General features: G+C 41.8%; 1 protein-coding gene across 2 annotated transcripts in view; it reads right to left on the bottom strand.

Moving 5' to 3' along the window:
- Positions 1 to 994: 994 nt before the first annotated feature.
- Adamts3 (ADAM metallopeptidase with thrombospondin type 1 motif 3) overlaps positions 995 to 15,450 on the bottom strand; it is a 236,429-nt gene continuing 221,973 nt past the window's right edge. For both annotated transcript variants that reach the window (XM_031342981.1, XM_031342980.1), the window contains exons 18-22: positions 14,430 to 14,595; positions 11,453 to 11,585; positions 10,343 to 10,550; positions 9,129 to 9,246; positions 995 to 4,080 (exon numbers count right to left, since the gene is read on the bottom strand). In XM_031342981.1, coding sequence (XP_031198841.1) covers positions 3,515 to 4,080; positions 9,129 to 9,246; positions 10,343 to 10,550; positions 11,453 to 11,585; positions 14,430 to 14,595 — 1,191 coding nt within the window. In that variant the 3' untranslated portion in view covers positions 995 to 3,514. The remainder of the gene's footprint in view (positions 4,081 to 9,128; positions 9,247 to 10,342; positions 10,551 to 11,452; positions 11,586 to 14,429; positions 14,596 to 15,450) is intronic.

The following is a 15,450-nucleotide window of genomic DNA, read 5'->3' on the forward strand; positions in this document are numbered from 1 at the left end:
TGCAAAGTATATGGATGAAATAAATGTATGGGAACTCATGCTGACAGTACTGAGGCACTGTCAGCCACGTTCCCAGGAATAATGCTTGCTGGCCACTTAGTCTGGCCATTGTCTGAAAAGGGCAGATGGAAAGAAGCAGCTAAAAATCTTCAAAATCAATAACTGGAGAGTGCTTATATTGAGTTTGTTATATCAACTTTTAAAGTCATTTTTCTTGAGATTTCCCAAACCATCTTGCTTACCCACAACGAGACTGACCAATTCTGATTCTGAAGCAGCCAGACATCGGAGGACTGCTGTGGTTCAATTGTACAGTGAAGCTGAGGAGGACTATATAGACAGTGTTGGATGTCCACTGGGAGGCGCTATGGGTTAGGCCCTGTGCTGATGACTTGGATTTCATTGTAATGTCAGAGCTCTGCAGTCCACCTTATTGCCGAAGAAACTGAAAGTCAGAGAAGTCACCTGAGGCTGTGGATGTGGGTGGGTATGAGGCAGCAGGTAGAGGCTCACCTCAGTTCTGCCTACTTCACCCTTCAAATTAGCATCTGTACTCCAGTCTTTCTTTGCATAGTAAAAAGGCATCCAATCGCTGTGGTGTTCTGTTCCTCCCATGTTCCATCACAATGTGAGCCCCACCACCACCATCCCCACAACCCTCAGGTATTCATGTTATGTAGCTGCAGAGCATCTCAGCTACTCTGAGATTTCACGTGGGGTAGGGGGTAGGGGGTGAGAGAGGAAGCTCTCATTTCTTCATTATATCATCAGCCTTATTGTTCCTCTCTTCCGTAGTTCTAAGGGAAAGAGTTAAAAAAAAAAATCCACCTCCCAAGGCTTCTTAGCATCTTTAAAACTGAGGTTTATCATGAGGGTTTATCAAGAGCCTTTCTGTAGTATCTTCAGTGAAAGGTTGTTTCACTTGATTGGAGGAAAAGATACATTCCCACAAGCACAGAGGAAACTAGCAAGGAAGTCAAGGCCAGGCCACCTCTCCTCTTTCACGGTTTTTATTGCTATGTGTTCCCAATACAATAAACAGCATCAGTAGTGTACACCTTGACAAAAAGGGACTTTCAGCTTAGTAGAAAAAAAGCGCATGGGTAGAAAGTGGAAGGAATATATACATCTTACGGGAGGGAGGTGTCTGTGTGGTGACCATCTTCAGATTCCCTGTGGACCAGAAGTGTGTACACCCAAGCAAACTAGAGAGAATTTCATTCTGGTGAAGTTTTCAAGAGAGAACTTTTTAAGGCTCAGGGATGATTTAACTATCAGGAAGTCACCTAACTCGACATTTCAGATTCTTGCATGAAGTAGCAGCAATTGTTTCGAGAGGTATTGAGTCATAGCTTAGGCTGTTCGTTTATGATGGTTATAACACACAAGGCCTTCCCAGTCTGTGCTTTGCAAGGATAATGCACCTCTACTTTAGTCTGCGCAATGGATTTCTAGACATGTTTAGAAAATTACTTCAAAAGCAGGCTCACAATACTTTCGTCTTTAAGTGCAATTCAGGAAGTACTCATTACATACTTAAAATATGTTTTGTTGGGGGCAGAGTCTTGCTACATGGCCCAGGCTGGCTGCACACTCACAGTAATCCTCCTGCCTCAGCTACTGAATGTTGGGATGGCAGGTGTGCACCATCTCACCCAGCCTTAGAAATGTTTCTAACTCATTATTCATTAAATGGCTATCATTATTCATTAAATGGCTAGCTGATTCCTGACTATTTTATGCATCCTTGAAGGGGACCAAGTCATTAACTCTGTATCGACTACTTTAAAAATGTAAATATTTAACACAAGCTTTGCCTGTAATCCCAGCTTCTTGGGAGGTTGTGGCAAGTGGATCACAAGTTCAAGGCCTGCCTAGGCAATTTAGGCAGATCCTGTATTGAAAATAGAAAAGGGGACAGAGATGTAGCTCAGCAATGGAGTGCTGGCTTAGCATGTGCGAGGCCCTGGATTCAATCAAGTATTGCCAAATTTGTTCCTTTTTTTTTTTTTTTAAAGTAAGAATCTGTTCAATTTTAGTTCTTTGAGTTGGTTGTGTGCTTGGTTTAAATTTGTCCTTTCTGCACAGAACATAGCACACACCTCTAATTATGTCTCTCTAGTTTACTAAAATGTCATTGATATTAGGGTCAATATTAAAGACATAAAAAGACTATCAAGAAAAAAATCAACTCTTAAAATAAATATCTTCAGATCTGTGTCCTATATACAAATACTATACATCTACTCCCTGGAGGGAGCATTTCTGGTTTCGTGTGAGCATGTTGGTCACTAACAGAACTACAAGCCTGGCACTGCAGTCCGATGCATTGTGACTGGGAACATTTAGATATGAACCATGCAGAAAATAAATATCTCAACCATGACGAAGACTCTTCCTTGAACTTGCTTTCAAAGCACTAACATACTCAAGTGTCAGTTCTAGCCTGGTGATACTTTTCTCAGCTATGAAAGAACACACACAACACATCTGTGATGATCACAGTGTATCAAGTACAACTGATAGCACATGGACAGGGCATCACTGATATGCTTCGCATCGCCATAATGTCCTTTGATGTGATGGCAAGAAGGTTGGGCTTTGCCTTGTACAAGCTTAGCCACTGCAGCCTGTGTGCAGAAACACATGGAGACACCGGTCCCGTTCCCTTTGTTGCAAGAAAGGAAGGCAGTAGATTAAATGAGTCACCTGTACATCTGCAGTGCCAACAGATGACAAATGGCAAACCCTCTTTATATTGTCAGTAGCTGTAATCCCAACTTCTTCATCCTACTCTGCTTTGAAATCAACTCACGGAATGTCACATAAGGCAATACTCAATGACAGGCCCCCTAGAACATCCAGAAGTGTAAGATAGTAAACAATCATTTGAGAACATCTTTTAAAATAATACTGATTTCTGCAATATACAGTATTTACACGACAGTTGCAAATTTGCTCATACAGTATTTCTAATATAGATAAATAGGAGTACAAGTCTAAGAATTATTTCCAAAATTTCTCGAAGTGTAAACCACTGGCATTTGTTTGGGTTATTCTTAACTGTAACTTTTAAAAGACAGACAAACGAACAAATCAGCTGATATGCACAATCGGCTCTAGTCTCTTCTCTTCCTTAGAGAGCAGCCCTTTCCAATTCTTTTCCTTTCTTTTGGGGAGAGTTGTTCCTGGCTGTCCCAGAATGGACGGCCACCCTCTTGCCTCAGTTTCCCAACTGCTGGCATTCTAAGGCAGGGGCCACTGAAACGGGGCTCTTTCCCTCTGAAAACAGTCTTTGGCGCTTTCTTCCAATGGATTCTGGTAAACAAGTTGATGTGGAACAGGAGGAAGATGGAAGCAACTAAAAAGTGAACCAGCACTTCCTGTCCTTCCATGTACAGAGGACACGAGTAAACCTTTTGTGGAGAGTTCTGCTTTTTAACAAGTTGTATGCACCATGCAGGGAGGGAGGTGGTCCAGGTTTCCCTTTGACTAGCTCCACTGGTCTGCTTTCTCATCTCTCTGAGGTGGTTGACCTGGTCGGATGTCTCCTGCTAATACTCTTTGCATCTCTCTTTGGGGTTCTTGTCTGGGGAGAAGCACCTACTGAATCACTGATAGCAGGAGAGGGGGCAGCAGCAGCCACGGGGGAAATGGAACGGGGGTGATCAGTCTTTATGGATGAGGAGGGTGGTATTGATACCAGCGTCTTTCTTCCGGCCTGTTGTGCTTTCTTCCGGGGGAAATCAGCACCAGCTCTGCTGCTAGCTCTGAAGGCAGCAGCATCTACATTGGGGTTTGCCATGGGAGAGATGCTACCCAAGGATTTCTTCTCAGCACGGGTCCCTGAGTAGTAAGGGAGGGAGGGTGTAGGCATCACTAGGGACAGAGGGAGGTCGCTAGGGCCAAAGATAGCATCACTATGAATTTCAGCAGCTTCTTGAAGGTATGGTGGTGGCAGGGTACCACTGCGCTTGCTACATGACTCACAGCATAGCTTGTTATACCCTGGTATGGAGCAGTATCTCGCTAGCACCTCCATTTGACAGAAGATGGACTTGTCGCCCAAACATGGCTCATCTGCAAAAACATAAGAAAAAAAAACAACATGCATAAACATGAAAGGATCAAAGAAACAAAAATTATTAACAAATATAAACAGCAGGATGGATACAGTGTAATAGATAGCTATTGTCTTGATTTTTAATCTATTAAGGCAGGACTTTGATGAATTTATCCAGGCTAGCCTCTGTAGGGCTGAGAGTATAAGCATGTCCCACCACACCCGGCTAAAGCAAGCATCTCCGTGTCTACAACACACTTGGCATGATCACTGCTTCACTCTCTCTAAAAGCTGTCAGATCACTGAGGGGGAATGTTGTCTTTGAGACAAAATTGAGATGTGTGTCTGACTGTAGAAGGAGAAAAATTGCATTGTGTTCATGCTGAAGATGGGGAGGAGCATCATTTTTAACTGCAATATTGAAGTTTGTCTTTCTAATAATTTGACTCTACAACGGTTTTTAATACTACAACTAAAATGAGTATTAAACATTACTTCTATAATTAATTAAATCATTATAACGTTTAGCCAAGGAAACAATGACCCCTTTGATTAAAATAGAATTGTCTGGCTTGAAAACAAGTTTCATGTTTATGACCACACATTCTTAGGCTCTTATTAGAAAACAGAACAGCTCTATAAAATGTCAACTCTGTCCTAAGTAACTCCTGTATTTAATATTTAGTTTTATAAAACTGACAGTATTTTATGTTTATGCATATGAGCCAGGATATTTATAGAGACAGATGTGGTCCTGTACCATTTAAAAAGCATAGAACTATGGCACCTATAGGCCATCCATCGTTACGTAGGAACACACTACAGGCTAACAAATCTGTCCCATAATGCCAAAGAACTTTTGAGAGTTTTTTTTTAAGAGGCTCAGTTGGCGATGTTGACAGCAGGCTACTTTGTTTCACCTGTCATTCCAAGTTCACATCCCAAGCTGACAGTCATACTGTCTTGACATGTATAGGCCTACTGCAGTATATGAAGTTCGAACACCTTACGCTTGCTAAAGTTAAGCTAGGTGGTATTATTGGTGACTGAGGATTTGTGAGATTTTATTTTATTTTATTTTAACTCCAGCACAGTGTGTAGTTCACAGTTCAGTTTCAAGTAATTTTTTAAATTTATTTTTTTTAATTTATTTACATTTCAAGTATTATACCCTTACCTGGTTTTCCCCCTTCCTGGAAGCCCCCACTCCATCCCCCTCCCCCTGCTTCTATGAGGGCATTCCTCCACCCATCCACCCACTCCTACCTCCCCATCCTCAATTTCCCTACACTGGGGCATCTATTGAGCCTTCACAGGACCAAGGACCTCTCCTCCCATTGATGCCTGACAAGGCCATCCTCTGCTACATATGCAGCTGGAGCCATGTGTACTCCTTTGTTGATGGCTTAGTCCCTGGGAGCTCTGGGGGGATCTGGTTGGTTGATATTGTTAGATTTTTAACCTTGACAGACCAGTTCTTTGCTTGTAACTATATTTCCTATGTGTCTATCTAAAACTAAGCAAAGTGCCCTGACTACGACTGGGGCTGTAGCCTCTGCTGAGGGAATCTGTCTCACAGACATTCTTTTGCCTGCTACTGATGGGAGGATGGGCCCAGAAACATCCTCTGTGCATCAGAGAAGGGATGAGATGGAACTCTTGTCCAAATGTGCACACCTAGCCACTGCAGAGTGACTGAGCGCCCAAGTCTCATTAGGTCAAGAGTATGCTTCTGTATGGAGGAGTGAAAGACACTGAGGACAACCTGCATGATAATTTTGTAGGCATAGATGAGCAGGCCATAAAGACAATTGAGTATTATAAACAAATATAATCATACAACAGAATCAATCATTAAAGTAATGGAAACTTTATAGCCTTCTCATACCACACCTGTGCCATAGGAACTGTGGGAAAGGAACTTTATGTTGGACCTCAAAAGTTCATCTGATTGATTCTAGTTTGTGACTGAGGGCTATCCTACCTGTTTGGCTGAAATAGCATAGAAACTTGTGATGTCAGAACTCCCCAAATTGGCTTTAGACTTCTAACTCAGGGCAGTAATGCTCATGAGAGAAACATGGGCACACTAACACAGTCATGCTGTCGCACTGGCACATTGATTTTACAGTGTCTAACCCACTACCACCAAAAAAGGGGCAAGCAGGTCTGTGCAGCCAGGCAGCCAGACATACATATTCGAGCTGGTAAAATCAACAGAGTTTACCTAGAAAGTGTTCAGCGATGACAGTAATAACTACATGTGGGCAAATTCATACAGCAACAGGAAGTTTTAAAGCGTCTAATTGGGTATAGTTTTTTGTTTTGTTTGAGTTTCTATATTGAAAATCACTTTCCAAAGGAAACAGCTAAATAAAGAAGTCCTATGTCTCCCCCTGGTGGCCATGTTGGATCTTATCATTTCTTGTTTTGATTTAAAAGGTTAGTTTTATTTTAAAATTACTATAATTATTATAGAAGAAAAATAAAATGCAGTCATATTAATAGTTATAGAAAATATTCAACATTAATTAGTGATAAAAATAAAAGTATTAACAAATTAGGACTACAATGGACCCAATGTAGTAATCAATATCCATAAAAGAATCTATGACAAATATTAACTAATGGTGAAACTTTTTGAAACATTTCACTTTTATTTATTATTTTTCATCTTATTCTTTTTTTACTTTTTTATTATTTAAAACAGCTTTTGAATTTAAGTATATTTTTGATCATAATCTTCCCCTTCCCCAAGTCCTTCCAGAATCTCACCCCCAATGCAACTTTAAGTTCTTCCTCAAAAAAGAAAAGAAAAGAACACAATACAACAACAAAAAACCCAAACCAAGAAAACAAATCAACCTCCCTACAAACAAACTAAAGCAAAGAATCCACCAAGTGTAACCAAATAAAAGTACACAGGCGTATACACACGTACACTACCGCCACCACCACCACCAACACAACTGTGGACTCTATTATATAGTTCAGCCAACCACTCCTGAACATGAGGCCTGTCCTTGAGTAGTTCACCACTTTTCCCTCTTTCAGCATGTATAAATAACAGGCGATTCATTAGTTAACCTTTACCCTAGTGTGTTGTGGTTTGGTCTAATGCTTGTATTATGTTAATTGGGTCCCCAAACTTGCAAGAGAATCCACAGGTAAGATGCTGAGGGTCCCTGCCCCAAGTTGGTTTTGATTGGTAAATAAAGTTCCTGATGGCCAATGGCTGGGCCAAAAGAGAGAGAGATGAGACTTTTGGGATTCGCAGAAAGGGAAGCGAGGGGGGAGGAAGGATATAGCAATGCCTAGGAGGAAGAAGAATACAGCAGGCCTGAGAGGTGCAGAAGAGAGAGCATGGCCATCATGTAAGAGTCAGAGATCGTGGCCCAGGAGGGCTGCGGATCTGGCTCCAGGGCAGCCAAGGTGGAATCTAGGTTTTAGTAGGTGATGAGCTAGGGAAGTACATCAGCCACATGGAGGTTAGGAAGTGGCCCAGCCATTGAGCTGTTTAAAGTATATAAAGATATAAGGTTCTCTCTCTCTCTCTCTCTCTCTCTGTGTGTGTGTGTGTGTGTGTGTGTGTGTGTGTGTGTGTGTGTGTGTGTTTCATTCAGGAACCAAGAACACTGGGGTGGGTATCAAGGTAAGTGCCACTGCCACTGCCACCACTGTGCTGATTTGAGTAGAGTTCGTTGGGTTCTACTACACTAGTGGCTAATCCATTCACTTATTCATCCATTTAAGAATATATGTAACAAAATAATGTGTAGTGATATGAAACAAAAACTACCCCATACATTGGACAAGACAACTTACATTGAAGGAATAAAAGCCCAAGAGAAGGGATATGAGGTGAACTGGCTGTGACAGGCCATCCCACTGATCACCAAGGTTAATGTGGCTGATCTGGTTAGCTAGGCAGGTGTCCCCCTTCCTCCCTTACCACTCCACATGGTGAACCCCTTCCATAGCTGCACTCTTGGTCAAAGAGGATGACCTTCCCAAGCAGAGGAGGAGTGGTCTTTGGTCATGTGCTCCCCTGCTAGAACCCTCCAAATGTGCTCTTGAGGTTTTGCCATTTTAAATATAGTTGTTTACAATACTTAAAGATTGGAAGCCCAAAATGCCCAGAATACAAAGCTATTTGAAGAAGTTGCCAAGTTTTTTACAGAAAAAGGGGGGGAGGGCAGAGAACATCAGAGGTTAATATTACTCATGGATTTAGATGCAGAGAAAAAAAATCCTTTTAGTCTTGAGTTTTACCAGAGGGCACACCAATGAGGGCAAGAAGAGAGGTGCAGCAGTAAGGAGATAAGCAGATGGCAGGTGTCTTTCCTCATTGCTACCTGCCTTATCCTGTGCAGCAGGGTCTCTGCCTCCCCTGAGCTATGACTACAGGTATGTGCCACCATCAGGAATGCCCAAGGCCTGCACTCAGCTCCGCATACTCCTACAGCAAGCATGTTACCCGCTGAGTCCATTCCCCAGTTCAGATTTTAAATAAATAAACAAACATTCTACTTTCAAAATACAACTAGTTGGGTCACTGAGGCAACTGCTTGATTTTTGCATATGTACAAGGTGTGTGTTTTGAAGTCAGAAGACACCTTAAGTACAAGGTGTCTATTTTGGAATCACACTTTATATATATGGGCAGTTATTTAGAAAGGATCTTAAGGTTGAGTCTCATTTACTTCCATCTGCCTAAATAATTTTAATAAAGTATTTCGAAGCCTGCTGTAACCATCTAACTACAATTCTGCAAGATTATAAATCATAGAGAAACCAATGGTTGTCCCCAACAGAAACTCACATTGAAAGAAGCTACACATGTTTGAAACAGCCTCACTCACTCTCCCCAATGGACTTCTTTTGGTAACTCAGTGATGCTGGCCCTATTTCAAACAGCATTCTCAGACTATTATTTCCAAAGGTGTCTTCATTTGACTATTTCTTGGTAAGCAAATGCAGATTCCAGACCTCATGCTGAAAGGAATTTCTGCTCTCTGAGGTTCAACAATATCACAATGTTAAGTACAATTAGTGATGCTCTTACCATTACAGGGAGGCAGCTGGCAGGCTCTGACAGACTCGGGCTTTTCACCATCACAGTGGTCTCCAGTCCTACAGAGAACCTGTCTCACCTCTGTTCCCTCACCGCAGGTCACTGAACACTACAGAAACAAAGGCTGCAATTACAGATGTTGATTCTACAGAGCCAAGGCACATATATGCTCCTAGGATTTCTACCCCATAGCACACACGCCACAAACCACTTGCCAACTCTGGAGTTCTCTCTCTATGGAAGAGATGCCACACAGAGATTCTGAGGCCAAATAACCATGGACTCATACATTGGTGTTCTTTTCAGGTCCTGGTAGGCAACCCCCAACTCCTTTATTTTTCTGACAGAGTAGAATTTACTGGCAAGAACTTCCAAACTAAGTTGAGAAACTTCTGTACTGTTGAGGTAGGCTGGGCTGGGAAAAGCTCAGTTCCAGGTCTCTAAGGGGAATGAACATTTCTCCATATTGTCCCCTGTGGACGACTGGTCCTTTCTTCTGTACCTGCCTTTTGATGTTTCATCTTTCTAGAAGCTCTCTTATTTTGAGTCCTTAGAAGTATCAAGAACAGGTGGTATTATAGACAATAAAACAGTGATCCAGCCAATCACCAAATTCCATTTGACCCCAGGCTGTGGCTATGCACTGAGGAAGCAAGGCACACTGTCATTAGACTGAGGGCAAGATCAGACTAAGACAGGCTTCACAATGCTTTGTCCTGAGTAAGAGTCTAGAGCTACTGTGGCCCCTGTCATTTAAAAGCAGAGGAAACCTTGGTAGAAGGGACAAGGTAATGTGTAAGGAGTTTGGACTATGGTAGTGAGCCTTGGTGAAGGGGGAAGATATGGTTAGACCAGAGACAGGGAAGAACAAGTCACAGGAAGGAGCAGGCTTGAACAAGCATGATTTGGAACACAGAAGATTTACTTATCAGCTAGAATGAGGATATAGTAAGAGAGGTGTTGTGGGGGTGAGTACACGGGGTTACTGACATCTAGAGTCTTGCATTCTGTGGTGGATTGGAACTGATATAACAGGAAGTCACTATGATCTCAGAAGATCCAGGGACCTTTCAGATGCCTCCATGTCACCAAACACCTAACCACAGTATGTCCCTACTACCTATTGACAACCACAAATGCTGTCTGAAAGTATTAATTTTTCCTAACCCCTTCACACACTCTCTGCATGCTAACAAACACCTCACCTCGTTCCAGGGCCCCGTTTTCCACTGGGCTGGGCAGGGCATTCTGTTACAGGGCCGGCGGCTCTCAGGACGGTCTCCTAGGCAGTACTTGCTGTGCACTGAGCGGTTGGTACCATCCTGGAGTGGCTGGAGGCAGCGCACGGTGCGCAGCTGGTACCCAGAGCTGCCACAGCTTCTGCTGCAGTGTTCCCATTCTTCTGCCACCCAGCTGTGGGAGCAAGAGGGAGCAGTGAAGTAGACAAGTGAGCATCTGCAAAGTGCGATGCCTGGGTGCTTCCTGTCTCCTGAATGGGTGCACCTTATGGGGGAACAACTTCCTGACAATGGCCCCAATGCTTTGCATTTGCACAACAAAGGGATTTGGCTATTACCCTCTTATTCATGACATATTAACCTCAGTTAGCACTTCAATATTCTAGCTTTTACTATTATTGGACCTTAGTGAGCTGAAGAGAAAGGTCATATGTGCAGGCCTTGATAGAAAGTATCTCCTTAAACGTACTTAATAAAATAGTTTCTGAGACTAAGGTTCAAAGTGACCTCCCATGGAACACTCCCAAATTCTACTGTCACCAACAGTGGGTTAATGCTGAGTCAGCTGTGATTCCAGTTCTCTCATAAGACATGTCTTTTCATTCGAGTCACAATTGGGGCCTTCACAGATGAGCACAATTCCTTATTGTAAACACCATATTTCATTTTGACAGACTAGATCAGTCTTAAACTACAAAAAGCAAAGTGTAGTAAGGTATGGATATGCTTCTATGTTAGGACTTCATGGTTATAGAAGGGTCCAATAATCGGTATGCTTTGAGTCTATGCATACTGACTAACCAGATGCAGGAGAGGAAAGCCTAAAAGAAAAACTCAAGAAATGCATGACCTACAAACAGGATGTAAGAAAGCAGACCTCACTGAAGTAGGGAGCAAGGGTGGTAGTGGACAGAAGAGAATGTGGAGATATCAAAGGACTCCCTCAGCTGCCTTCAGAGAAACTGGTTGGTTGATCTAGCAAGAAGCATAACCTAGGTAGCTAACAACAGGGTGGTATGCATTTCAAAACCGTGAAGACATTTATAAGTGCAGCAGAGTGAATGATTCAATGCTTACAGTGGGTGTGTGCACTCCTGAATGTTGCACATGCGTCTGATGGGTTTCGGCTTTTTATTGACCTCACAGAAGCTGCGGTGAACCATTTTACTGTCGCTTTTCCTTCGGCATCCATATTTTGTATACTGGAATCCTGGATGAGAAAATAAGCTTTGTTTAGGCACTTACTAATGGCAAATATTTTAATATTCATGAATGAATTCCTTTAATAAACATCTGTATGCGCATAATGTGCCAAGTACCGTAATAGATGTTACCATTTAGAAGTGAATAGAAATGAGTTTCAAAGTAAAAGGCCCGCTTTCTCAGAACTTATGCTTAGTAAATACTAAAACTTGTTACACAGTACCCGTGAACTTGTAGGTGAATGAGACAGAACATTTACACTGCCTTGTGTGAGAGTAGATTAGGTAACCACTGTGGTGATCAAAGGTGACTAGCACAGGCCTTTACAGAGCTCAGCGATGAACTTTCTGCAGGCGCAGAAATGCACACACAGGAGAGGCCACTAGCTTAGCTGATGGAAGGGACAAGGAAGACTTACAGACCAACCCCTCCTTAAGCAGAAGAGTGGAGCTCAATCTCTCCTGCATAAAGGAAATGGTATGCCATCAGTGCCACATACAGGAAAGAGTGTGTGACAGGTTTGGTACTTCCGGTGGGTGGAGAACATGCCATGTGTGAAGAGGGAGGAGGTAAGAAAGAGCAGATCTACAAAGTCATGAGCCCCAGGCACGCACTTAGACCTGGAGGTCATGATTTTGATATTTGTAAAACAAACAAACCCACCAACAATAAAACCCCTTTAGAAACTGAAAACTCCATAGCCCATATAAAAGTTGTATGGAAGGTGAGTAGCTATAAGAATTTAGATTAATCATCTCATTTACTGCCCAAATTATAGCTTGCTATATGTGCATGTTTTCCAGGATGCAGACCTTTGGATCCTTCACTCCTAAACATTTCACATTACTACAGAATAATTCTTAGAAGATATTATGCAGACAATATTCAAAACCTGCCACTGTCCATGTAAAGTTCCTTCCAACAAGGCTTTACCCGTCAGGAACCACATGGTTCATCTAACATCCACAGCTCCTTGGCTTCCCCCAACAGGAATAATTTCCCAAACACCATCTTCAGGGCCCTTACTATTCTTGAAATGTAAAAGCCAGTTGTTTTGTACAATGCCATTGGAAGATGCCTTGCTTAATGATCCCTAGCGATGAGACTCAGCCCATTAACTCTCTATAGGAACACTACTTGAATGGCTGTGTGTCTTCAGGGCCACATGTCAGATGACTGAAGGATTTTAATTGCAATAACCAATATAATTCTAGTCATCCATTAAGTTAAAAGCATTATCGTGTAAAGAGAGAAGAAAATGTCTTCCAAAGCAGTGAAGGCAGCCCAGTGAGGCAGGCACAGATGCTGCGCATATTAAAATGTCACGAATAACCCTGAGGACCGTATCTATGTGGAACATATGAAAAAGTGAGGATCCAAATTAAATCAGTGTTTATCTTGCAATGGGGAATGAAGTGCCATTCTTAAAAGCCCCAACCATGTTATGCCCTTTCCAGAAACACTGTAGAAATAGAGTCTGAATTCTCTACTATGAATTTTTTTCTGTTTATTATTCAGAATTTAATTTGATAGTGATTACTATTCTGCTTGTTGGGACAAATTCTGTTATTGCCTGTTTAATACTAGAATATTTGTTGTGCAGAACCAGACAAACAGATTGATAAAAATGGGGTCCATCTCGTGGATCTGGTCTGGAAAAATGAGAGAAGAAATTCAGTACAGCCAGGGAGTATGGTACTCAGCTAAGCTGGTTTGAATCCTATGTTTTGGTCCCACTTACAGACCCTGTGTTTCAATTTCGCCATCAGTATAATGAAGATTAAAAATAGTACTGACATCATATCTGTGAGTATGGACACACAGATATACAAAGCATTCGGTATAGCAGGAGCATCTAAAACAGCATAATTAGGTAGATAGGTGGATGTAATTAACTGCACTCTTGATAGGACAAACAGGAAAGATGTGCATAGCCATGGACAGCAAGATGGAGAAAAGGCAGCAGCCTCGGTAAATTGTATTGGAAGAAGTTTTAGATATTGGGAAAAGTGACTAAGGTGCTACGGTGTTGGGGTTGGCCTGTGGCTGCTATGTATTCACATCCTGAAGACTGGCCCCCAAGATCTGCTTACAGTCCCATGAGCACATTCTCACATACACCAAAGGATGATGTTAAACGTTGGTCACTGACCTTCTCTCTGACTGGTTAAATAAAGAAGCTACAGCCAATGACTGGGGAGAATAGAGGTAGGCAGGGTTCTGATTACCAGGCTGGAGGTCACAGGTCAGGACCACTAGGAAGGAGGATAAGAAGGAAGACAGAAGAGGAGGAGGCTGCCATGAAGAGAGATGGGCTGTGAGCACGTGGCCAGGAGAAGTGCATCCGGAACACAGGCTGATGGACCAAAAGGCAAACCAGGGAGAGTCAAACAGCAAGTACTCAGGGAGCTCAGCTGGGAACTAGCCGGTCTAGCACATAAAAATAGATTAGGAGTAATCTGTCCAGTAATTGTGCTAAAGCTGAATACGTAAGTCTAATAGGCCTCAGTTCCATTATTGGGGTGCTGAGAGGGTCATATTAGGAACTATTGAGTTAATAACTTTTAAAACAACACTACTCTATTGAACACAAGATGTGAATCTTCAAGAAAAGAGTACAGGGATGTTAGGTGTTAGGTCCTCCATTGTTTTACATAAGTGATTCTCAACATGTTGGTCATGACCCTCTTGTGGAATGGGGTCCAACGGCACAACCCTTTCACAGGGGCTGTCTAAGAGCTCAGGAAACACAGATGTTTACATTATGATCCATAAGGGTAGCAAACTTAACAGCTGTAAAGTAGCAATCCATAGAGTGATAAACGGCTTTGAAAACGAATGCAGCTACTACCTCCACCACAGGGTTTGGAGCACTGAGACCAGCTCTTCAACGCCCACTCGAAGGTATCCAGCTCCTCCTGGATGACATTATTGCTGTTGATGGTTGGCACCGAGTCTTCATGGATAATGTACTTATATGTCAAGCTAGAGCGTGTGTCATTCTCCTGAGGTATGATCTAATGCATATGTGAGATAGGTAATTAATACATAACCAAGTGGAGGCTTCACTGAGACCTTACACATTTCAGAATATTGACATTTTCAAAGCTGGAAACTGTTTAAGGTAGTTCCTAGAATGCTCTTGTTCCCCATCAACTCATGTGGTTGAGTACAGTATTAAAGGAAAATATAAACACATAAAACTTGGAATATAATGCTATAAAATACATACTAAAGAGTAAAAATTTATATTATCAAAATAACTGTTATTTTCTATAAGTCACCTTAAATCATACCATCTCTTCACAGTATTTTAAAGTTCTTTATAATACACTGCTTTACTATAATGACCATGTTCTTTCCAGAAAAAGTCTGGAAAAAGATACAGAAACAACAATAACAACAAGACCATTCGTGACTCTATAGAACAAGAGAAAAGCCAAACTAACTCTTATTATTTTTGGATATTTCCTCAAGACAATGTCATCATGTGTCTCCTTATGAACACAAACAATATTGATAAATGAATACTTGCACCTTTATGGACACTTTGAACTTTCAGAACTCTAAAGGTTTCTGTGCCCTTAAACTTTTAAATATTCCATTCATCACTACATATAATTTTCCTTCTATTAATTAATTGGATGAGAAAGTGACCACTTTAAGTGTATACTTCTCTATTTTAAGATTTTTCTTGTTCTTTGTCTATTGTGCATTAACTGTACAATCACAATTGTACAAACATTGGCCTCCTGCCCTCACTTTCTAATAATCAATACTTTTTTTCTTCTTTCAGTCATTGTAGTGTTTTCCACGTGTCCAAGACTGAGTTTTAAAAGCTGACAACTCCTGCCTTGGTTACCCTGGCTCAC

The sequence above is a fragment of the Mastomys coucha genome, unplaced genomic scaffold (assembly GCF_008632895.1).
Source record: "Mastomys coucha isolate ucsf_1 unplaced genomic scaffold, UCSF_Mcou_1 pScaffold22, whole genome shotgun sequence".
NCBI lineage: Eukaryota > Metazoa > Chordata > Mammalia > Rodentia > Muridae > Mastomys > Mastomys coucha.